The sequence below is a fragment of the Dipodomys merriami genome, unplaced genomic scaffold (assembly GCF_024711535.1).
Source record: "Dipodomys merriami isolate MVZ:Mamm:240054 unplaced genomic scaffold, mDipMer1.0.p SCAF_4, whole genome shotgun sequence".
Lineage (NCBI taxonomy): Eukaryota > Metazoa > Chordata > Mammalia > Rodentia > Heteromyidae > Dipodomys > Dipodomys merriami.
Window position 1 is genome coordinate 39,665,455 of NW_027205603.1, and position 19,793 is coordinate 39,685,247.

The window sequence follows — 19,793 nt, forward strand, 5'->3', positions numbered from 1 at the left end:
ACTCACATATACCAAAACTCAAAAAGTAAATGTATAGAACCTTCTGACCCAGGAGATTTAAAAGGCAGAAACTATAAAAATAATTTCTGAAAGGTTTTGAAGGATATAACCAAGTGTGGTGGTGCACACCTGAAGTCTCAGCTACGGTGGGAACTGAAGCAGGAAGATAGAAGGAATCCAGGAATTTAAGGCAGCCTGGGCAACATAGTGAGACCCCTATTTCTTAAAACAATAATTAATTGCTGATCTCTGGTGGTTCAGCCCTGTAAGCCTAACTACTCAGGAGGCTGTGAGACCTAAGGATCACAATTAGAAGCCAGCCCAAGCAAGAAAGGCTGTGAAACACTTATCTCTGATTAGACACCAAAAAGCCAGATGTGGAGCTAAGGCTCAAGTGGTAGAGCACTAGCCTTGAGCACAAAAGCTTGGGGGCAGTGCCCAGGCCCTGAGTTAAAGCCCCAGGATCGACACAAAAAAATTACAATAAAAATTTAAAAATACAGATGCATACACTCATTTATAGCCATACTTTTGAGAAGACAAATAACAATAACTTCCTGAGGAGACAAAAAATATAAATCCATTCCCCCCTCCCCCCAGTATTCATGGGCTTTGATTCAAGGCCTCTCAGACAGGAAAATCCACTGGTACTCAAGTCCCTTTCATATAAAATGGAGTGACACTTACATAAGAACTACATACGCCTTCCCATTATAACCCTTAACATAATGTAAGTGTGTATAAATAGTTATTGTGCTGTATTGTTTAAAGAATAATAACAAAAATTCTGTACAAGTTCAATTCAAATGCATTTTTTTCTTTTAAATATTGTGACACAATGCCTCCTCTACCCTTGGCTTAGAAGCTGCTCTTGTACAGAGGGGCCTTGGAATCAAGAGCTGGGCAAGAGGAAAGGGACACAGAACCATATCAGACTCCTGGGAGGCCTATTTATTTGACAAATGAGCCAGTTTGTATAACCAGGACAGAAGGTTTGGCACAGCTATGGTAGGAGGTGAGGGGGTGAGGACAGTGGACGGCTAAAACCCTGGCATCAGCTACTTTGCCTTGTTATTCAGGGAATAAGGAACTAACACTGAGTTTTAGAAAGAAGACACAAACTATTAACTGTTCCAAGGAAAAGCAGGGGGAAAAAAGGCCCCAGCACTTTTATGCTATAACAGAAACCCTTCCTCCAGGAAAGATCATGAAACACCCAAGTAGAAGTGATTTTCTTGGCAGCCTTCAGACTGCCTTCCTGGGGCTGAATTTTTAAGACATGCATGCAGGAAAGGCAGTGCTGGAATTCAAAGGGGCTTCTGAGAATTGTCTTTTCAAAAATGACACTGGAACCGAGTGCTGGTGGCTCACCACTACTCAGGAGACTGAAATCTGAGGATCATGGTTCAAAGCCAGTCCAAGCAGAAAAGTCCATTAGACTCTGATTTCCAGTTAACTAGCAAAAAGCCAGAAGAGAAGGTGTGGCCCAAGCGATAGAGCACTAGCCCTAAGCAGGGGGAAAAAAAAGAAAAGAAAAGCAAGAGCAAGAGACCGTGAGTTCAAGTCCCGGTACCAGGATGAGCCTTATCCTAGGATAACATCACATTTTCACAATCTGAGGACAGGGGTGCAGCTTCCATAAGTGCCAAGAGGGATCCATGTCACAAGTAGATAGATGGCTGGGCTGGCTGGAGTTGGCCTACAGGTAGCCCTTGGTGACAGGCTCAGCTTTGTTTGAGAATGCGTTTCCAGAGTCCATTCACAGCTACCATCAGGGCCATGGACAGTGGAAGAGAAAGAATGAGTCCCAGGCCACTGCCCTTGAGCAGCTGTCCCTCACAGTCGCAGGACCCTGGCTTTGCTTCCTGCAGGCAAAGGCACTTTTGTATTACATGATCAGCTGACAATGTACTTGTTATGGCTTTGGTGAAATCTCGTTGATGAGAAAGTGTTTCCCTTCAGTTTTCATTTCAAAGACAAGGTGTTGTTTGAATAGCTTGCCTATGTTTTCTTCCTACTGAATAGCATTTCATTTTCCAGATCTTTCCCTAAGGCAATTCCTTTATTCAGTAGGAAATACCAATGTTGATGTGTTATTGTTTGGTATTTATATAATTCACAGGGCTGTCAGAAATCCTGACGATCTTGAAGCAAGGTCTAATATGCATTTGGCCAGTTCTTTTGCTGGCATTGGCTTTGGAAATGCCGGTGTTCATCTGTGGTGAGTCAATATGAGATTTCATTTCTTTACCCAAACTATTGCTTTTCATTTTTTAAAAATATTTGTAATGGAGGACAAGTGGTAAAATTGAAGCATGCTATAATAGGAAGACAGTAAAGGTCTCTAATATTTTCTTAACTTGAATACAATTGATTGTGTCATGGATTTTTTTATAACAGCTTTTTAAGATATATCAGATACAATGCAATTGACATATTTAAACTATATGAGTCAATGGTTTTCAGTATCCACACTAAGGTCTACAACCATTAACTTTAGAACATTTTATTACCTTCCAACATTTTATTACCTTATCTGTCATCCACCAATTCCTGGACCTCCATCAGTACTAAAAAAACTACCCCTTTCCTTCCCTTCCCTCCCCTCCTCCCCCTCTTCTTCCCTTCCTTATCCCCCTGCCTGCACCTCCCAAGTTGCTAGGTTTACACACATCTCTACCGCATCTGGGTCTGAACTGCTTTTTATCTGTATAGATTTCCATAGTCTGGGTATTTCATATAAATGACATCACAGAAGATGTAGTCTTTTGTGTCTGGCTTATTTAATGTTAACAAGGTTCATTTGTATATAAGCACTTCATCTTGTTATTGTCAAATACCATTCTGTTAGATAAAGAGACCGTACTTTATTTATCCATTTATGAGTTAATGGACATTTGAGTTGTTGGCTATTACAAATCATGTTACTAGGAGCATTCCTGTACAAGTTTTTATGCACACATGTTTTTATTTTGCTCCTTTTATTCCAAGGGGTATAATTTCTGGGTCATGTGGTAATTCTGTATTTAACCTGAGAAAAAAAAACTACCAGTGAGTAGAGCACACCCAGAGCCTGAAAAATATTTATACAGCTTGGTCCACTAACTCACTTCTAAGAACCTAGCCTAAAGAAATTCCCACAATATGAGCAATTAGTTTCCTAAGGATGTTTGCTTAAGTGTTATTTATAATTGAACTTTTTTGGGTGTAAAGATTCCCAACAACAAAATGACTAACTAATGTACAGTACTTCAGGAATAAAATAAAAGAGGATTAAAATATCATTTTAAAACACATTATGTGGGAAAATGTTTACAAAGAATATTAAGTGACAAAAGCAATATATAAAACTATATGCATAATGATTGTGAATTAAGTATCTGAATAACTAGAAGGAAAGAGAAGCATAGATCATTTTTATTTTCGACAAAGAACACAAACAACTATTCAAAGCGGTCAACCCAAAGTTTTCAATCTTTCTAGAGAGCTACATATTTCATGAAGAATGAAATATTTAATAAATAATAAATATTTAATAAATATTCCTATAATTCATCAAAATATTTCTCTCTATAAAATGTAACTCATGACAAACACAGATCATCCAATATTAACTGCCAAGCCAGGCACTAGTGGCTTATGCCTGTAATCCTAACTACTCAGGAGGCTGAGATCTGAGGATTGAGGTTTGAAGCCAGCCCAGGCCAGAAGCCCATAGGACTCTTATCTCCAAGTAATCACCAAAAAGCCAGACGTGGAGCTGTGGCTCAAGATAGAGCACTAACTTTGAGCACAAGAGTGCTAGTACAGTGCCTGGACCTTGAGTTTAAGGCTCAGGCATGGCACAAAACAAAACAAACAAAAACATACCAAGCATTCTGCTAATGTGAAGAATTTCATCTTCTCTATATGAATTGCAAATATATTCACCTGTTATATATCTTCCAAGTCATCTATATCACTGTAATATTTTCCTATTTGTTTACTAAGAATTGAAGAGCATATAAAATTATTCTTCACCTGACTTATATAACTGTGCCCCTCTGTACATTATCTTTATAATAGCAATAAAAATTTTCTAAAAGGATATTTAAAGATTTTTTTCAGTTAAAAAACACATAACTGTTTTCAATGGCAACTACATCTAAATGTATCCTTAAGGTAAGAAAATCAAGCAAGACTAATCAGTTAAACTGACAAGCCTAGCCTCTCAGGCTGGAAGAATGCATTGGGATCCATTGTCACTTGGCACCCATGGCTCATGCATGTCATCCTGGCTACTAAGGAGACTGAGATCTGAGGATCTTGGTTTGAAGTCAGCCAAGCAAAAAAGTCCATGAGCCCTTATCTCCAAAAAGTAGTCAAGTGCCAATCTTGAGTAAAAAAGCTAAGGGACAGTGCCCAAGCTTTGAGTACAAGCCCCAGTACTGGCAACACACACACACACACACACACACACACACACACACACACACACACACACACACACAGACGAAGGGAGGGGGTCATTCATATATAACAGTTGAAAGGATTTATCAATTATTGGTGGGATAAATTACTGGCAAGTCCAGTTTGCATGTCATTAAATGGCATAGATTTCTATGATCATTTAATCTGACCAGGTCAGAGGCTGGAGTGCATCACAGTACATCCTTATATCCAAGATAAAGAACATATAACTTTGTATAGTAGCAGTACTGTCCACAAACTGAAGGGCAGACTTAAAGAGTGTCTTTGTGTTATTGACTTGAATTCTGGGATCTGTATTCAATGTAAGAATTCTTGTCTTCTCTTCTAGCCATGGAATGTCTTACCCAATTTCAGGTTTAGTGAAGACGTATAAAGCAAAGGATTACAATGTGGATCATCCATTGGTGGTAAAAATAATAACTAATTTAACTAAATCATATATTCCTTGCAATGTCCATAAGTATATTTGTCAACTTTTTTTGTAGTAGGGATCAAACCCAGGGCCTCATGCATGAACCCCCAGCTTAGTGTGCTAGACTCCCTAGCTCATATTTGTCAATTCTTAACTGCAGGGTAAAGTCTACATATGTAGAGTACTAAGAAGGAAGAATAGCTTTTCTGTCCATCTCTCCCCAGCCCCATGGTCTCTCTGTGGTGCTCACATCTCCAGCAGTGTTCACATTCACAGCCCAGATGTTTCCAGAGCGGCACTTAGAGACGGCAGAAATTTTGGGTATGAACCATTATTCATAAATCTGTTATCCTTGGAAATGGAGGTGTGGCTCAATTGGTAGAGCTCCAACCTTGAGCAAAAAAGCCAAGCAAATGTGTAAGGCCCTGAGTCTAAGCCCCAGTACTAATAGATAGATAGACAGACAGATAGATAGATAGATAGATAGATAGATAGATAGATAGATAGATAGATAGATAGATAGATAGATAGATAGATAGATAGATAGATAGATAGATGGATGGATAGATAGAGATAGATAGATAGATAGATAGATAGATAGATAGATAGATAGATAGATAGATAGATAGATAGACAGATAGATAGATAGATAGATAGATAGATGATAGATAGATCTGTTACCTACATGAGTAGGGACCATTCCTCTGAATTGCTTTTGAAGGTAACATGAGGAACATAAAAAATACTGCTTTAAGGTAGTGTAATAATAAAACGTCAGTGTTGCCCAAAGCCCTAGCCAACACTAAAATACTGTCTTTTATTTTTCTAAGAGTCTGTTAAAAATGAGAGAGCCAAATATTGATTCTGCTAAGTTTGTATAATACTATTTCCTCTTTTCATTCCCAAAGAAAGTATATACAATTCTGTATATACTGTTAATGTTACAATTGACTTTTGCTAGAGTAAATGGATAATAAAAATGCATCTAAGTCAGGAAGCAATGGCAAATTTCCACCCATAGAGAAGTTAAACAACAATAAACTTTATTAAAAGAAAGTTCCCAAATAATGGATCAGTTTGTATACTGTAATATGTTTAGAAATAAGATAGCCAAATGCTTTTTGAATCTTACCAGAAATAAAATCATGTTCAGGGTAGATAAAGTGGAAAGTAAAATATAGGTATTTTTCTGAAATGAGAACTCTTTTAAGTAGAATTGAGTACTGTATTAATTCTGCAAATCATCTTATTCCCCTACTCATGTTTAGGGTAGGAAGGGAAAGAACTTTTCATTATGCTCTTCTAGCTCTGGCCGTTGGAAGGATGCTTTCCAAGGAGGCAAGGATGACCACAGAAATCCTCTGTGTACCGCCTCCTTCCCTTCCCTCACACTCGCTGTTTGTGCTCAGAAGCCCAGGATTGAGAGCCAGCCCCAGGCTTGATTTTCAGAGTGAGCTGCTAGAACACACTGCCAAATGTACCATGTATCTCGTGTGTGCCTTTTTACTTTGGGATGAGTACTATATTCCACTATATGTGGCATACAGCTGCCTTTGTAACACCTGTTGGCATCAAAATAAGGAAAGTCTTAGAACTTAAAGGTCCCATTCTAGACAATCATCCACACTACTGAGAAAGCAACTACTTTGTTGTTAGACAAAGGCAGACTGGAAAAACCCACTGCTGCTTCTTGCACAGGAAACTAAAATTATCCCATACTTTGCAATTAAATGTTTGGATTATGTGATCATTGATTATCTTAACTTTAAGCCAATATAGTCTCTTTCCTTCTGTCCCTCCCCTCCCCACAAAAAAAAACTTCATAGGAAATCCCAGAAGCTTTGGTAATGTGTTTTATCACAGCCTCCTAGGTACATAAACGTATCAGAAACACTCTATCATGCGTCACTGAATTCACATGTTAGCTGCTGGTGAATATTACAGACCAATCTTGTCAGGTTAGTTTTGCCTTTTATCCAGTTGCTCTTCATGGAACCTGTGTGTGGTTCTATTCATGCCATTTCCTGTTTACTAACACATTATAACATCATAGAAAGGAAAGCTTAAGGGCTGGGAATGTGGCTTAGTGGTAGAGTGCTTGCTTAGCATGCATGAAGCCCAGGGTTCGATTCCTCAGTTCCATATAAACAGAAGAAGCCAGAAGGGGTGCTGTGGCTCAAGTGGTAGAGTGCTAGTCTTGAGCAAAAGAAGCTCAGGGACTATGCTCAGGACCTGAGTTCAAACTTGTAAAAAAAGGAAAAGGAAGGAAGGAAGGAAGGAAGGAAGGAAGGAAGGAAGGAAGGAAGGAAGGAAGGAAGGAAGGAAGGAAGGAGGGAGGGAGGGAGGGAGGGAGGGAAGGAAGGAAGGAAGGAAGGAAGGAAGGAAGGAAGGAAGGAAGGAAGGAAGGAAGGAAGGAAGGAAGGAAGGAGAGCTTAAAACCGATCCCCTGACGTGCTTCCCTGTGGAGGAAGACTGCACATTCCCATCTCTCTTGCAGGCATTTGGATTGACTTCAGGCAGCGTAAGACTTCATTTTTTAGAGTCGTAGACATTCCACTCCAGTACATGGCAACAGGGCAAATGCTAAGTGATGCACTAAGAAAAGACACGTGACATGCACACCTCAAGATGTCAGCCAATTCCAAGCCTTGAAAGTCACATGAGAGCTGTATTTCTTCTACTAGTGTGCCTTATGCCTCATCTCAATGCCATTCCCTTCCCCACCCTCTTTCTGTACCTCTTTGGCTCTGTTCCTCTTCTTCCCAGCATACTTGAGCGAGCAGGTAGGACTTCGTTCCTTGGAAATGTGAACAACAAGGAAGTGATCCTAGTGACTTCTCCTGCAGTAGCTCTTAGCTTCTCCTCTGGCCTTGCCAATGCATCTTCTATGTGCTTGACTTGCCCCCACCCCATCTCCGCTGGAGGAAAGCCCAGGGCTGCCTTCATCCTGGAGTCTGGAGATAGCATTGAGTGGGCATTATGTGTTCGGTCTCATATTAAGAATACAACATCCAGAACCTGCTCCTCTCTTGCCTCTCTTCACAGTCTGCATTTGTGTCTTCTAGGGGGCAATACCCGCACTACTAGGATCCAGGATGCTGGGCCTGTGTTGGCAGACACGCTCCGGGAATTCCTTTTTGACTTAAATGTGGACAATGGCCTAGCGGCCATCGGTTACTCCAAGGCTGACATCCCTGCATTAGTGAAAGGAACCCTACCCCAGGTAAGAGGTGCAGTGTGGTGCTGCCAAGCAGAGACCTTCCGGAAAGACACGCTCCACTGGGGTATATTAGAGGGCATGGAAACCCTGAGGTCTTCCAATGATTCCCAGGTCTTCCCCAAGCCACACAGCATGACTCTTCCACCCTGGGCCCAAGCTCCTTTGCTTTTATGTCTCTTCTATAACACCATGAAACTGGAAAACTGAAAAGGTCTGTTATGAAAGTTCAGGACAGCCAAATTGATCTCAAGTTATAGCAAGCTCCCCTTTCCCATTTCTTTCTTTTTGTGGTACTAGGGTTAAAACTCAGGACCCTGTGTTTACTGGGCAGGTTTTCTACCACTTGAGCCATGCCCCCTCTTTATTATTCTGTAGGGTATCAGAGTTCTATCCAGTGCTAGCCTTCAACTGCAATCTTCCTACATATTCCTCTTGAGCAGCTGAGATCACAAGTGTGCACCACCATGCCCAGCTTATGTGTCTTGACTGGCCTTTAATTGTAATCTCTTTCTCCATTCCTCTCTGTCTCTGTCTCTGTCTCTCTCTGTCTCTGTCTCTCTGTCTCTCTCTGTCTCTGTCGCTCTGCCTCTGTCTCTCTGTCTCTGTCTCTCTGTCTCTCTGTCTCTGTCTCTCTGTCTCTGTCTCTCTTCCTCCCTCCCACCTCTCTCATGCCAGTACTGAGCTTGAACTCAAGATCTCAGTGCTATTCCTTAGCTTTTATGCTCAAAGCTGGTGCTCTACCACTGGAGCCACAGTTCCACTTCTAGCATTTTGCTGATTAATTGAAGATAAGAGCCTCACAGACATTTCTGCCTGGACTAGCCTTAAACCATGATCCTCAGATCTCAGCCTCTTAAGATTATAGGCATGAGCCACCTGTACCCAGCTCTGCAGTCCTCTTGATCTCTACCTCCTAGACACGAGGCACTGTGCCTAGCCCATTTCAGCCTTGTAAGGGTCCTCTAATAAAACCATGCAAAGCTGTTCCCGAAAAACCACTAATATTACTTTTGATTATAAAGACTACTACATGGGCACCAGTGTCTCATGTCTGTAATCCTAGCTACTCAGAAGTCTGAGATCTGGAGGATCAAGATTTGAAGCTAGTCTGAATAAGAACATTTACTAGACTGCCTCTCCAATACAACCCGCTAAAGTTTTTAGCTATAGGCATGGTTCAAGTAGTAGTAGTAGTAGTAATAGAATGCTAGCCTAGCAAGCATGAAGCCCCAAAACATAGTACCACCAAAACACTATTACAAAATTGCTTTTGAATGAATTTAGAATATTGCCTATTTTGTATCTAGATTTTATTTCATTTAGTTAAATGTTAATAAAGACCATCCTTTATTCAGTCATTCTATTAACCTATGAGGACTGGTAGAATCATAACAGATGTAAAAGTCTCTCTCCCAAGAATCTCATGAAGAGAGCTAGTCTTTTTACGGATCTATTTTGAGCTGGTACTTCAGATCCCAATGTACAAAGATCCTGTTCACCATAAAGATCCCTTCACTTCATCAGTGTTTCAAATGTTGATGACCTCTCCACTTACATAAGATAATATTTATGTAGATTTAGTTTATGTCCAAAAAAGCCAAGTAGGTAAAAATCAATGAACAGCCAGACAGAATTGCCATGAAGCCTGTCCAGGGACCACAGACTTTAATGTAGCATAGTCCCAGCAAGGCTATTTGTTCATCAAAGGACCATATGAAAAGTTCTATTTGTTAGTCCAGAAAAGTATGGAGGAGTATATATGTTTGCCTACTTGCAAATATGCCATCCATGATTTTCAGATGAACATGTGTGATATTCTTAGTAAGTGCTGGTTGCAATGCATCTTGGAACTATCAACTCACACCGACAAGTGTTGACTGTTCTGATCCTCCTCTGCTCACATCTTCACTTTCAAAAGCAATTCCAGATTCAAACTAACACTTGAGACCATCCACAAGTTCATTAGGTATCATTTGGAATGCTTGACAGTAGTGGGAATCCCAGACACAAAACCGGAATTAAGCAAAATGAGTTTTTTGACCTTCATAAAAGATGGGAAGCAGAGTCTTGGATGGAAGCCCGATGTAGAGTAGAAAGCCAGGTTTTCCTCAAGCTGAATCTGCCAAGCAGCCAGAAGGCAAAGACTGCCTTTCCCCACCTATGACCACATTTTCATGCTTAGGAGAAACATGGTTAATTTTAATTAAACTGCACTGGTTCCCAGTTGGAGCTGATAAGATTGAGATATTATGAATTCACAGACTTAAGAGGATTTTGAAGGAAATCTTAGAAGAAATGAATCTGTCCATTCTGCAGATAAAGAATTATATGGGTTTTGTTGTTGTTGTTGTGTTGTTTTCTGGCAGCAGTGAACATTGTAAAAGAACACCAGGGCAACCTCAGAATGTCACATATACAGCGAACTAATCTTTACTTATTAGTATTTACAGGATTTAAGGTGGTGAGGGAGTATGCTAGTCCCTGCAATGAACATTGCCAGAAGGGTTATTGCTTGCAGTCCAGGTTTGATAAAGGTTCGTTTATGTTCAGCCGCAGCTGGGGGTGGGAGAGCGGGGGAAGGGGTCAGTTTTCTCTGGAAAGAACAACCTGGCCTGTATTCTTGACCAAACACCATAGCCCAATGCTGGTGGCAACACACAGCAGCCCTGTGTACAGAGGCTTCCAATTGCCACAGCCAGGGTGCAAGGGGACCAGGCAAGAATAAAAATGAGTTCTCCAAGCTGGACTTCTGAAATGTTTCTGGAAAGAAACATTTACACTCCAAATCAAAACATTTCATTACCAAGGAGAGCTGTCTCCCCAAAATGAACACTTCCACCCTCTGGTAGACAGGCCAGCTGAAATGTTATTTTATGAATGTACTAAAAGCAGAAGTCTGAATTTATTTCAGTGCCCATGCTAATCAGTTGTTCTCTGGTCTTACATGTCTATAAATAATAGCACGTTGCTTCCTTCACACAGCTTCGTGCTGAGAATTTGGCTTCTGCACAACTGATATGTCTAGTAGCAGGTCACGTGCTTTATGTCTTTGCCTTCTTTTCTCGTCCCTGGAGGTTGGAGGCCTGAAAGAGAAATTCAAAATAGTTTTGGCCTGAGGGACTTCAGAGGATCCTGAAGTGTTTCATCAAAGATAAACAGAATCTTGTTAAGGACCCTTGGCCTCATCAGATAAGCCCATGTAGCCGACTGCTTTACAGATTAGCTTCACTATGTGGTTGTAGCCTGCAGCACTGAACTACAGCTTTAGGGATGGCAAGGTATAGGGGGTTTTGAATTCAGAGCCTTGCATTTGCTAGGTGAGAAATCTACCGCCTAGCTGCAATCTACAGCTTGCCATCTACACACATTTAGGTCTGGTCTACAGCTTTTGTGTGTGTGTGGCTTGATCTCAGACCCTGGGCCCCATCCCTGAGTTTCTTTTGCTCATGGCTAGTGCTCTACCACTTGAGCCACTGCTCCACTTCTGGCATTTTGGTGGTTAATTTGAAATAAGAAGCATTAGCAATCCTGCCTTGCAATGGGTTTTCAAAACTCTTCAGTGGATTTTTAGAACTCCTAAAAGTTGTGCCCAGCCCCACCCATCTTCATCTACAATGTCCCCCAAATATCTTCCATCCTTCTGTTTTTAATTTTTTTAGTTATTATTAAGGAGTTGTACAAAAGGACTATGATTCTGTTTTCAACCTTTTTCAGTGTGGTAAAATATACTTAACAGGAAATTTACCCTATTAGCCATTATTAGTGCTTTTTAGTATATTCACTATTTACAGCATCCGCAGCTCTCCAGTTCCAAGACCTTTTTATTTTCTCAGACACCTCTACATACAATAAACAGAAGCTCCCTGTTCTTGCCTTCTCCAAGTCTCCAGGAACTTCTATTCTACCTCTGTATTTGCCTCTTCTAGCGTACTTCATGTGAGTGGAATTGTACAACAGCTCTCCTTCTGTGTGACTGACTTATTTCACTCACCTCAACATCTTCAGCATTAATCCATGTTGTAGCATATGTCAGGTCCACATTCTTGTTCATGTCTGAATAATATTTTATTGTATGGATGCATCACACTTGGTTTCACCATTCATATGTTGATAGAAACCTGGGTTCTTTCCCACTTTAGCTCTTATGAATAATGCTGCTATAAACGTTGTTGTGCATTTATCTTTTTAAGTCCCTTCCTTCAGTCCCTTAGGGGGACCTATGAGTAGAATTGTTAGTTTGAGTGGTAATTCCATGTTGAAGTTTTTGAGGAGTTGCTGAACTGATTTCCCTAGTGGCTGTACTAGTTTACATTCCATGAAGAATGCACAAGGTTCTAATTTCTCTATGTCTTCACCAACACTTGTGATTTTCCATTTTTTAAATAGCAGCCAGCCTTCTGTGTGAACTGGGATCTAGTTGAGGTTTTGATTTGCATTTCCCCAGTGACAAATAGTGTTGGTCATCTTATCATATGCTTACTAGCTATTTATATATCTTATTTGGAAAAGATTCTGTTCAAGTCTTTTGTCCTTGTGTGTGTGTGTGTGTGTGTGTGTGTGTGTGTGTGTGTGTGTGTGTGTGTGTGTGTGTGTGTGTGTGTTTGGGGTACTAGGGCCTTGTGCTCTTACTTTTTCACCCCAGGATGGCGCTCTACCACCTGAACCACATCTTCACTTGCCTTTTGCCCATCTTTGAACTGAGTTGTTGATGTTGAATGTTAGAGGCTTTTTAAAATTCTGGACATTCATCCCATATCAGATAGGCAGTTTGAAACTATTTTCTTCCATTTTGTGAGCTATCTTCCTATTGTCTTGTTAGTGCTTTTTGATATATAAAAGTCTGAACTTTTCATCTAGCCCAGGCTATCTGGATTGTTGTTATTGTTGCCATGCTTTTGGGTCATATCCAAGAGTTGCCATTTCTATGTCATGAGGATTGGACTTGAGTTCTAGGAGTTTTAAGGGATTTGCTCTTATGTTTAGGTTTTTGATACATTTTGAGACCATTTTTAATGTATCCATCTTTTCATTTTCCATCTTTCTATGTACTTAAGGTCTTGGAATTTGTGGAGTGTGGCAGATGCTTGCCTAGCCTGCATGAAGCCCTGGGTTCAGCTCCTCAGTACCACACTAACAGAAAAAGCCAGAATTGCGCCAGAATTGTGGTAGAGTGCTAGCCCTAAGCAAAAAGAAGCTCAGGGACAGTGCTCAGGCCCCAGGACTGGAAAAAAAACAAAAACAAAAAAACTTTTGAGTTCTGTCCTACACAATTCATTATATGGTCACAGTCCTTTTTGCCCTCCTGGGACTTACAGTGAGGGGTGACAGGCAATGAAGATCTATAAGAAATATAAATACAATTGGTTCAGACAAAGACTGATGGTGTGAAGGAAAACTTGAGTAATGAGACAGTAATCTTGGGGGTGGGGACAATAAGGAGGAAATCCCAGGGAGTGTGGTTAAGTCTTCTGTTCAAAGTGCTCTTCATGGACATGCTACCCCATGAAGTGTGCCAGGCAACGGGGAAAGACATAATATTTAAAAGGAACAATGGGACTGAGATGAAGCAATGGAAGCAGAGAGCACTGGGACAGCCAGAAGCCAGCATGACCTGGTCAGGGCCAGCATCACAGGCCATGATTTTGTTCTAGTCTTAAGAGAAAGTTGTCTGAGGGCACGAGGCACAGGAACAGTAGGACCAGAAAATAAACCTGTCAGGCTGCTGTGGAGAGGATGAACTCTAGGGGGCAATAGGGAAGCAGAAAAGGAAACAGCCCATAGAAGGAGGTGTTCCAAATAGGACGGGGACATGAGGTGCCACAGGAGCTGCTTGTGGTTCAACAGCTAAGACATGCTCAGATTGATTCTCAAGTACATCAGACAGACTTTCTGATGAGTTGAACTTCCAAAGCAAGAGAATGAGAACTCAAGAACAGCTTCTAGGTTTTGTCTGAGCTACAGGATGTCATCTGGGAGATGAGGAAAAAAAGGAAGGGTGGGTGATTCAGCATTCTGGTACACGCGGCCTTTGAGGTGCCACTTCCCCTAACCCCCCTCCCCCATCTTCATTAACTGAACAAGTAATTGTTGAGCATCTGAGTGCTTGAGCCTGTCGAGTATTAACTATGATGGGCATGGGCAAGGAGCCACAGACAGGATTGGAGCCTCTGCAACCAATTGTTCTCCCAAACGGTGCTTACCACCAGGAAGCGGACCAGAGACCTAGGAAAATGGAAACTCCCCAAATGGCACATGTCTTAATTTCATTTAGGGCCACAAAAAAGTCATCATTTCTTTTAGCCCAGAGGGATAATAGAGCAGCCACTGAGGGAGTACAAATAGCCTGAAAGATACACAGGTCATCTTTGCTGATCTCACTCATAATCACTGAATTCATGTGGAAAAGTAGAACTTAAACATTAAGAAAGGAAGAAAGAAAGAAAGAAAGAAAGAAAGAAAGAAAGAAAGAAAGAAAGAAAGAAAGAAAGAAAGAAAGAAAGAAAGAAAGAAAGAGAGAAAGAAAGAGAGAAAGAAAGAGAGAAAGAAAGAGAGAAAGAAAGAGAGAAAGAAAGAGAGAAAGAAAGAGAGAAAGGAAAGAAAGAGAGAAAGAAAGAGAGAAAGAAAGAGAGAAAGAAAATCACTTGTTGCACATAGCCTTAACATCTTGTGTCCCTTCAAATAGACCATAAATCCAAGCTGCAGAATAAATCGCCTTGCCAGGTACCAGTGGCTCAGACCTGTAATCGTAGCTACTGAGGAGGCTGAGATATGAGGATCACAATTCAAAGCCAGACCAGTCAGGAAAGTCCAGGAGACTCTTATCTCCAATGAAATACAAAACAAAAACAGAAGTGGAGCTGTAGCTTAAGTGGTAGTGTACCAGCCTTGAGTAAAAGAAGCTCAGGGACAGCTCCCAAACCCTGAGTTCAAGCCCCAGGACTGGCACAAAAATAAATAATAATATTTGGTCTTGAAGTCAAGACCAGGAAGATTATTTGCGTTTTCCTTGGCAGCCCTGACTGGGGCTAGACAGGGCTTTCTGAAGTGGACAACTCACAGGGGTTGTGGCGATCTTACTTTGGGCTTTATTGGAGGCATTTTCTCTGTGGCTCATTTGAAGCTCTGCCTTGGGGAAAAAGGCTGTTGCCAGGGCCGAAGGCAAGGGACAATGGCTTTAGAAAACTTCATGGAATAAAGATATTACTTGATAAAATCTTGAGTTTCAAGTTAGCTCATGCAAAGCATTCCAGAAATAAGATGTTCTTTAAAGATGTGACTTTTCTTGTGATCAAGTTAATTATCCCAGTAGCTTTTATGAACTGTCACTTGCAGAGCATGGGTAACTCCTTTTGTTTACTGTTGCAGGAAAGGGTCACCAAGCTTGCACCCCGTCCACAGTCAGAAGAGGATCTATCTGCTCTGTTTGAAGCTTCAATGAAACTGTACTAATAATCATTACAATTGTAAGAATTACCATTTATCATTGTAGTTCTGAACATGGAGCAAGATCTGGCTAGAGCTCTAGCTAATTCTTCACACCTAACTGTTGCTGATTTGAATGTGACCTAAATTTATCATGCAGGAGATTCACTGATGCTTACACTCAAGCTACTTTCATCGAGCAGTCTGGACAAATGCCCACTGTGTCAGACCCTTGGGCCACCTTTCAGGGGTCAGTGTTCCTGTGCCAACCTCTACACAATAGCATGTCTGTACTTTGTGTCAAGTGGGAAGAATTTAGTATCTACCAAATATGTAAATATACATAGCCTATGTCCAGGACTACATGTTTAGAAATGGATCCTATAGAAATATTAATACACATATATGTGAAGTAATATATCAAGAATTTTTTGAATAATAAAACATTTGAAGTAAGCCAGATGCTGGTGGCTCATGCCTATAATTCTACCTACTCATGAGGCTGAGATCTGAGGACTGTAGTTTGAAGCCTGACCAGACCAGCTTCAAACCTAAGTCCATGAGAGTATTATCTCCAATTAACCACTAAAAAAACAAATGTGGAACTCTGGCTCAAGTGCTAGAGTACAAGCCTTAGGAAAAAAAAATCAAGAAACTAAAAACAAAACCCAGGGACAATGGCCCAGGCCCTTAGTTCAAACTTCAGGATTGGCACCCACACACAAAAAAAATCAAAACAACCTAAATATTCATTAATAAATCATAGTATGTTAATCAGTGTATACTATGCCCTTGTTAATAAGAATAAAAATCTGTTGGCAATATATATATATATATATATATTATATAAAAATTGACAAAAAATAAGTTGCAGGAAAGTTATAGGTTATGATCAGATTTTTACTTTTTCAACTATAAATAAACATGTTTCTACAAATAGAAATTGCAGAAGTGGAACCCATAGCCCAGACAGTCTACTGTACATGCTGAGTTCAATATGATATCATTAAGACAGTATTGAACTTACGGCCCTGGGTTTTGCCCCAGTTTTATCTGAGTCCTACTTGATTCAACCATGGCCTCTTTCAACTTGAAGAGGCTGTGACTAGATTTTATGAATCACCATTCCTTTGTGAGATTTTGAATTTGAAAATTTTAACAGAAAATATTTTGAGATACAAAAGTGAATTCTTTATCTCTCTTAAGTGATATCTTTCCTTAGAGTAGCCAGAAGTCCAATATGACTCACCAAAAGCCTTTGGTATTCATATTAAGAAGGACTCTGAGGAAAGACTTTGAAGGTCCAACTCTAAGAAACAGATTTAGGAAGCTTTAATGGTTTTTATCTTGACACTCATCATTTGGGTCCTTACAAGTTGAAAATATGTGACATTTTGTTTTGGCATTTTGTTTTGGTTTTGCTTAGTTTTTTGTTGTTTGTTTTCTTTTTTTGGTGTCAATACAAGGGCTTGAACTCAGGGCTTCATGCTCATGTTCACAGCTGGCACTCTACTACTTGAGCCATGCTTCCAGTTCAGCATTTTGCTGATTAATTGGAAGTAAAGAATCACAGACTTTTCTGTCCAAGCTAACTTCGAACTTTAGTTCTTCAGATCTCAGTCTCCTGAGTAGCCTAGAATTATTGGTATGAACCATGCATTCACTCTTGTTTTGGCTTTGGTTGGGGGGAAAGGGGGAGAGTTTTTTTTCTGTTTTTGTTTTGCAATACTGAGTTTTGAACTGGAGCCTTGCTAACAAGGTTAGACAACTTCTCTAAAAATCATGTTTTGTTACTTGCTAGCTTTTAAAAAAGTGTGAGACAAGACTATTAGGCTTATTTCTGTAATACTTTCAGGTTGCAAAAACAACAATTCTTACAATTTCAAATCCAAATTTTCTATTCATTTTCTTTAAAATTTTCTAGAACTATAGCTCCATTCACTGAGGCATAGAAAATTAAAGGAATGATATTGGAAATATCATATATGGCTGCATTCTCACCTAATGTACATACACATCTATAAGTTACTTCATGTGTGAAACACTAACTTGTTTAAGTTAGCCATATTTCTGTGATATATTGTCAAGTACACAGAAAGTAGCTGCCTTTCTCCATGTACAGGAAGAGACATTAGGCATTGTTTACATAACTCTGGACGTAGCTGTGGGGTATTTTCAAGTGGTCAGTGAAATACGTCTACTCTCATAAAATACTGACAAGTACAGTATCAAAACAGAGACGTATGTGTGTATATGTGTGTATGTACATATATATGCAAAAATTGCTGTCCTGACCTTTAACCCTGAAAAAGATTAATGGTTGTTTGGATTGGAAACTACCCTAATGAGACGCTGTTGCCTCTGGGGATGATGTAGGAGAAGCAGACTTTTCACCTCCAGGTCAACATTGCACAGGCAGTAAGTCTCTGATAACCAGCAACCCCACACCAGACAGCTGCCAGCGCTCTGCCATGAAGTGCCTGGTCCTTTGGGAACTGTTGAGGAACCAAGCCATCACCATCACAATGGCCTGGGGGAAGCATTCCCCAGACTCCAGCCATAATGAATGGACAGAAATCAGTCCTTGAAACCATAAGTTGAATTACTGGCAGCTGGGGGTGGGCGGGTCTCGTGTCTCTTGTTATTATCCCACTGTTTTTCTGATCACCCCCCCCCAATCACTTTTCACAATAAATGTGTTCCCTTTCTATAAATTGCAGTAACAGACTTTGTCCCATGTGAGATCCCATAAAACTATGTGCAGGACAGTTAACTTCAAAGTAACCCAGTTTCATTCTCTCTGGCTTTAAATATTGCCTTTTTAATTGAAATGCCTTTCATTGGTTTCCAGTTTGTAAATGCTTCCAAAATCTGACTAAAATAATCATTAGCAAAAAAGAAAGGAAAGAAATTACTTATGATCCTATTACCCAAACACAGCTGTTGACTTTTGATATGTTTCCTTTCCATTTTTTCTGTTGTGACTGTACAACCTTTAGCATTTCTTATAAGTCATGACATTTTAGGCAATTGCCATATTGCCATATAATCTTTATAAATCATCATTTACAGGTAAACAGGAGTCTATAGAATAGGATTTTAATAATTCACCCTGATGAGAGGCAATTAAGATTGCTTCTAAAATTTAGTCAACCACTCACGTAGCAAAAACTGAATGAATAATATATATGAGGCCTTTACATATTCTAACTGAATTAAGTTCCCTCACAATGAATTTTTACTATGTAATGTAATCATATTGATTCATAGTTACGAATTGTGTATATAATACCTCACCATTAATGTAAGTGTTTACTCTCTCCTCCTTCAATCTTAGGTCTCTTCAAAATAAATACTGGCACAAAGCAACAAGAAATGAAACAAAGTTAATTCCCATGAATGGTTGTTATGCTGTACTGTTTGAAGAATAGCGGGGAGTCTATACATGTTTAATATAGGTTCAGTGTGTGTGTGTGTGTGTGTGTGTGTGTGTGTGTGTGTGTGCGCGCACACACGTGGGGGGGGCATATGTATGTGTACAGAGGCCCTATGTGGCCAATTTACTTTGATTTAACTGCAAAAGAATCAATAGCTACACTCTGAAAGCTCGGGGACATTGGTAGAGGTCTATAGTTTCTCACTCCAAATACTGGAGGAGGCATTAGCTAAACAGTGCATGTTCAGTGAACTGCTGATAATGTCTGATTTTATGAAGTATCTGGAACTCATATGTGTAATCCTAGCTACTCAGGAGGCTTAGATTTGAGGATTGCTATTCAAAACCATATTGGGCAGGAAAGTCTGTGAGACTTTTATGTCCAATTATCCTCAAAAATCCAGAATTGGAGCTGTGATTCAAGTGGTAGAACACTAGCTTTGAGCACAAAAGGGACAGCTCGGTGCCCAGCCAGAATGATTTTTGATAAAATAGAAATTATTGTATGGCTTTCAGTGTCTTCTCCTGGCTTTCCATATAGACAGGGTCATCATGCCCTTGCCGTTGTCTCTTTGTCTATTCTCATGTCTATTCTGAAGATGTAATGGAAGGCACATTGACTCATCAGGTTCCCACATGCCCAGGAACTGTCTCTGGCCTCCATAGCTTTGGTCAGATAGTCCCTGTGCCTGAAATCCCCTGCCAAACCACATTGCAAACTCCTGTCCATTCTTCACTCCTCAGCCCTACCCTCTCCTCACAACCTCCTCCGTAGGGAAATCCAGGAATTGAACTTGAAGTTTCCCTTAAACTCCCATAACATTCTTTGTGTG

The 19,793-nt window shown here is 40.2% G+C and overlaps 1 protein-coding gene and 1 long non-coding RNA gene across 5 annotated transcripts in view; one reads left to right on the forward strand and one right to left on the reverse strand.

Annotated features, from left to right (window-relative positions):
- Adhfe1 (alcohol dehydrogenase iron containing 1) overlaps positions 1-18,919 on the forward strand; it is a 38,370-nt gene extending 19,451 nt beyond the window's left edge. The window contains exons 10-14 of the mRNA XM_069990826.1: positions 2,123-2,221; positions 4,799-4,877; positions 5,107-5,203; positions 7,948-8,105; positions 15,468-18,919. Of these exons, the coding sequence (XP_069846927.1) occupies positions 2,123-2,221; positions 4,799-4,877; positions 5,107-5,203; positions 7,948-8,105; positions 15,468-15,551 (517 nt within the window). The 3' untranslated portion in view covers positions 15,552-18,919. The remainder of the gene's footprint in view (positions 1-2,122; positions 2,222-4,798; positions 4,878-5,106; positions 5,204-7,947; positions 8,106-15,467) is intronic.
- LOC138805766 (uncharacterized) overlaps positions 10,458-19,793 on the reverse strand; it is a 49,817-nt gene continuing 40,481 nt past the window's right edge. For all 4 annotated transcript variants that reach the window (XR_011365638.1, XR_011365637.1, XR_011365639.1 and 1 more), the window contains one exon: positions 10,458-11,185. This is a non-coding gene — a long non-coding RNA (uncharacterized lncRNA). The remainder of the gene's footprint in view (positions 11,186-19,793) is intronic.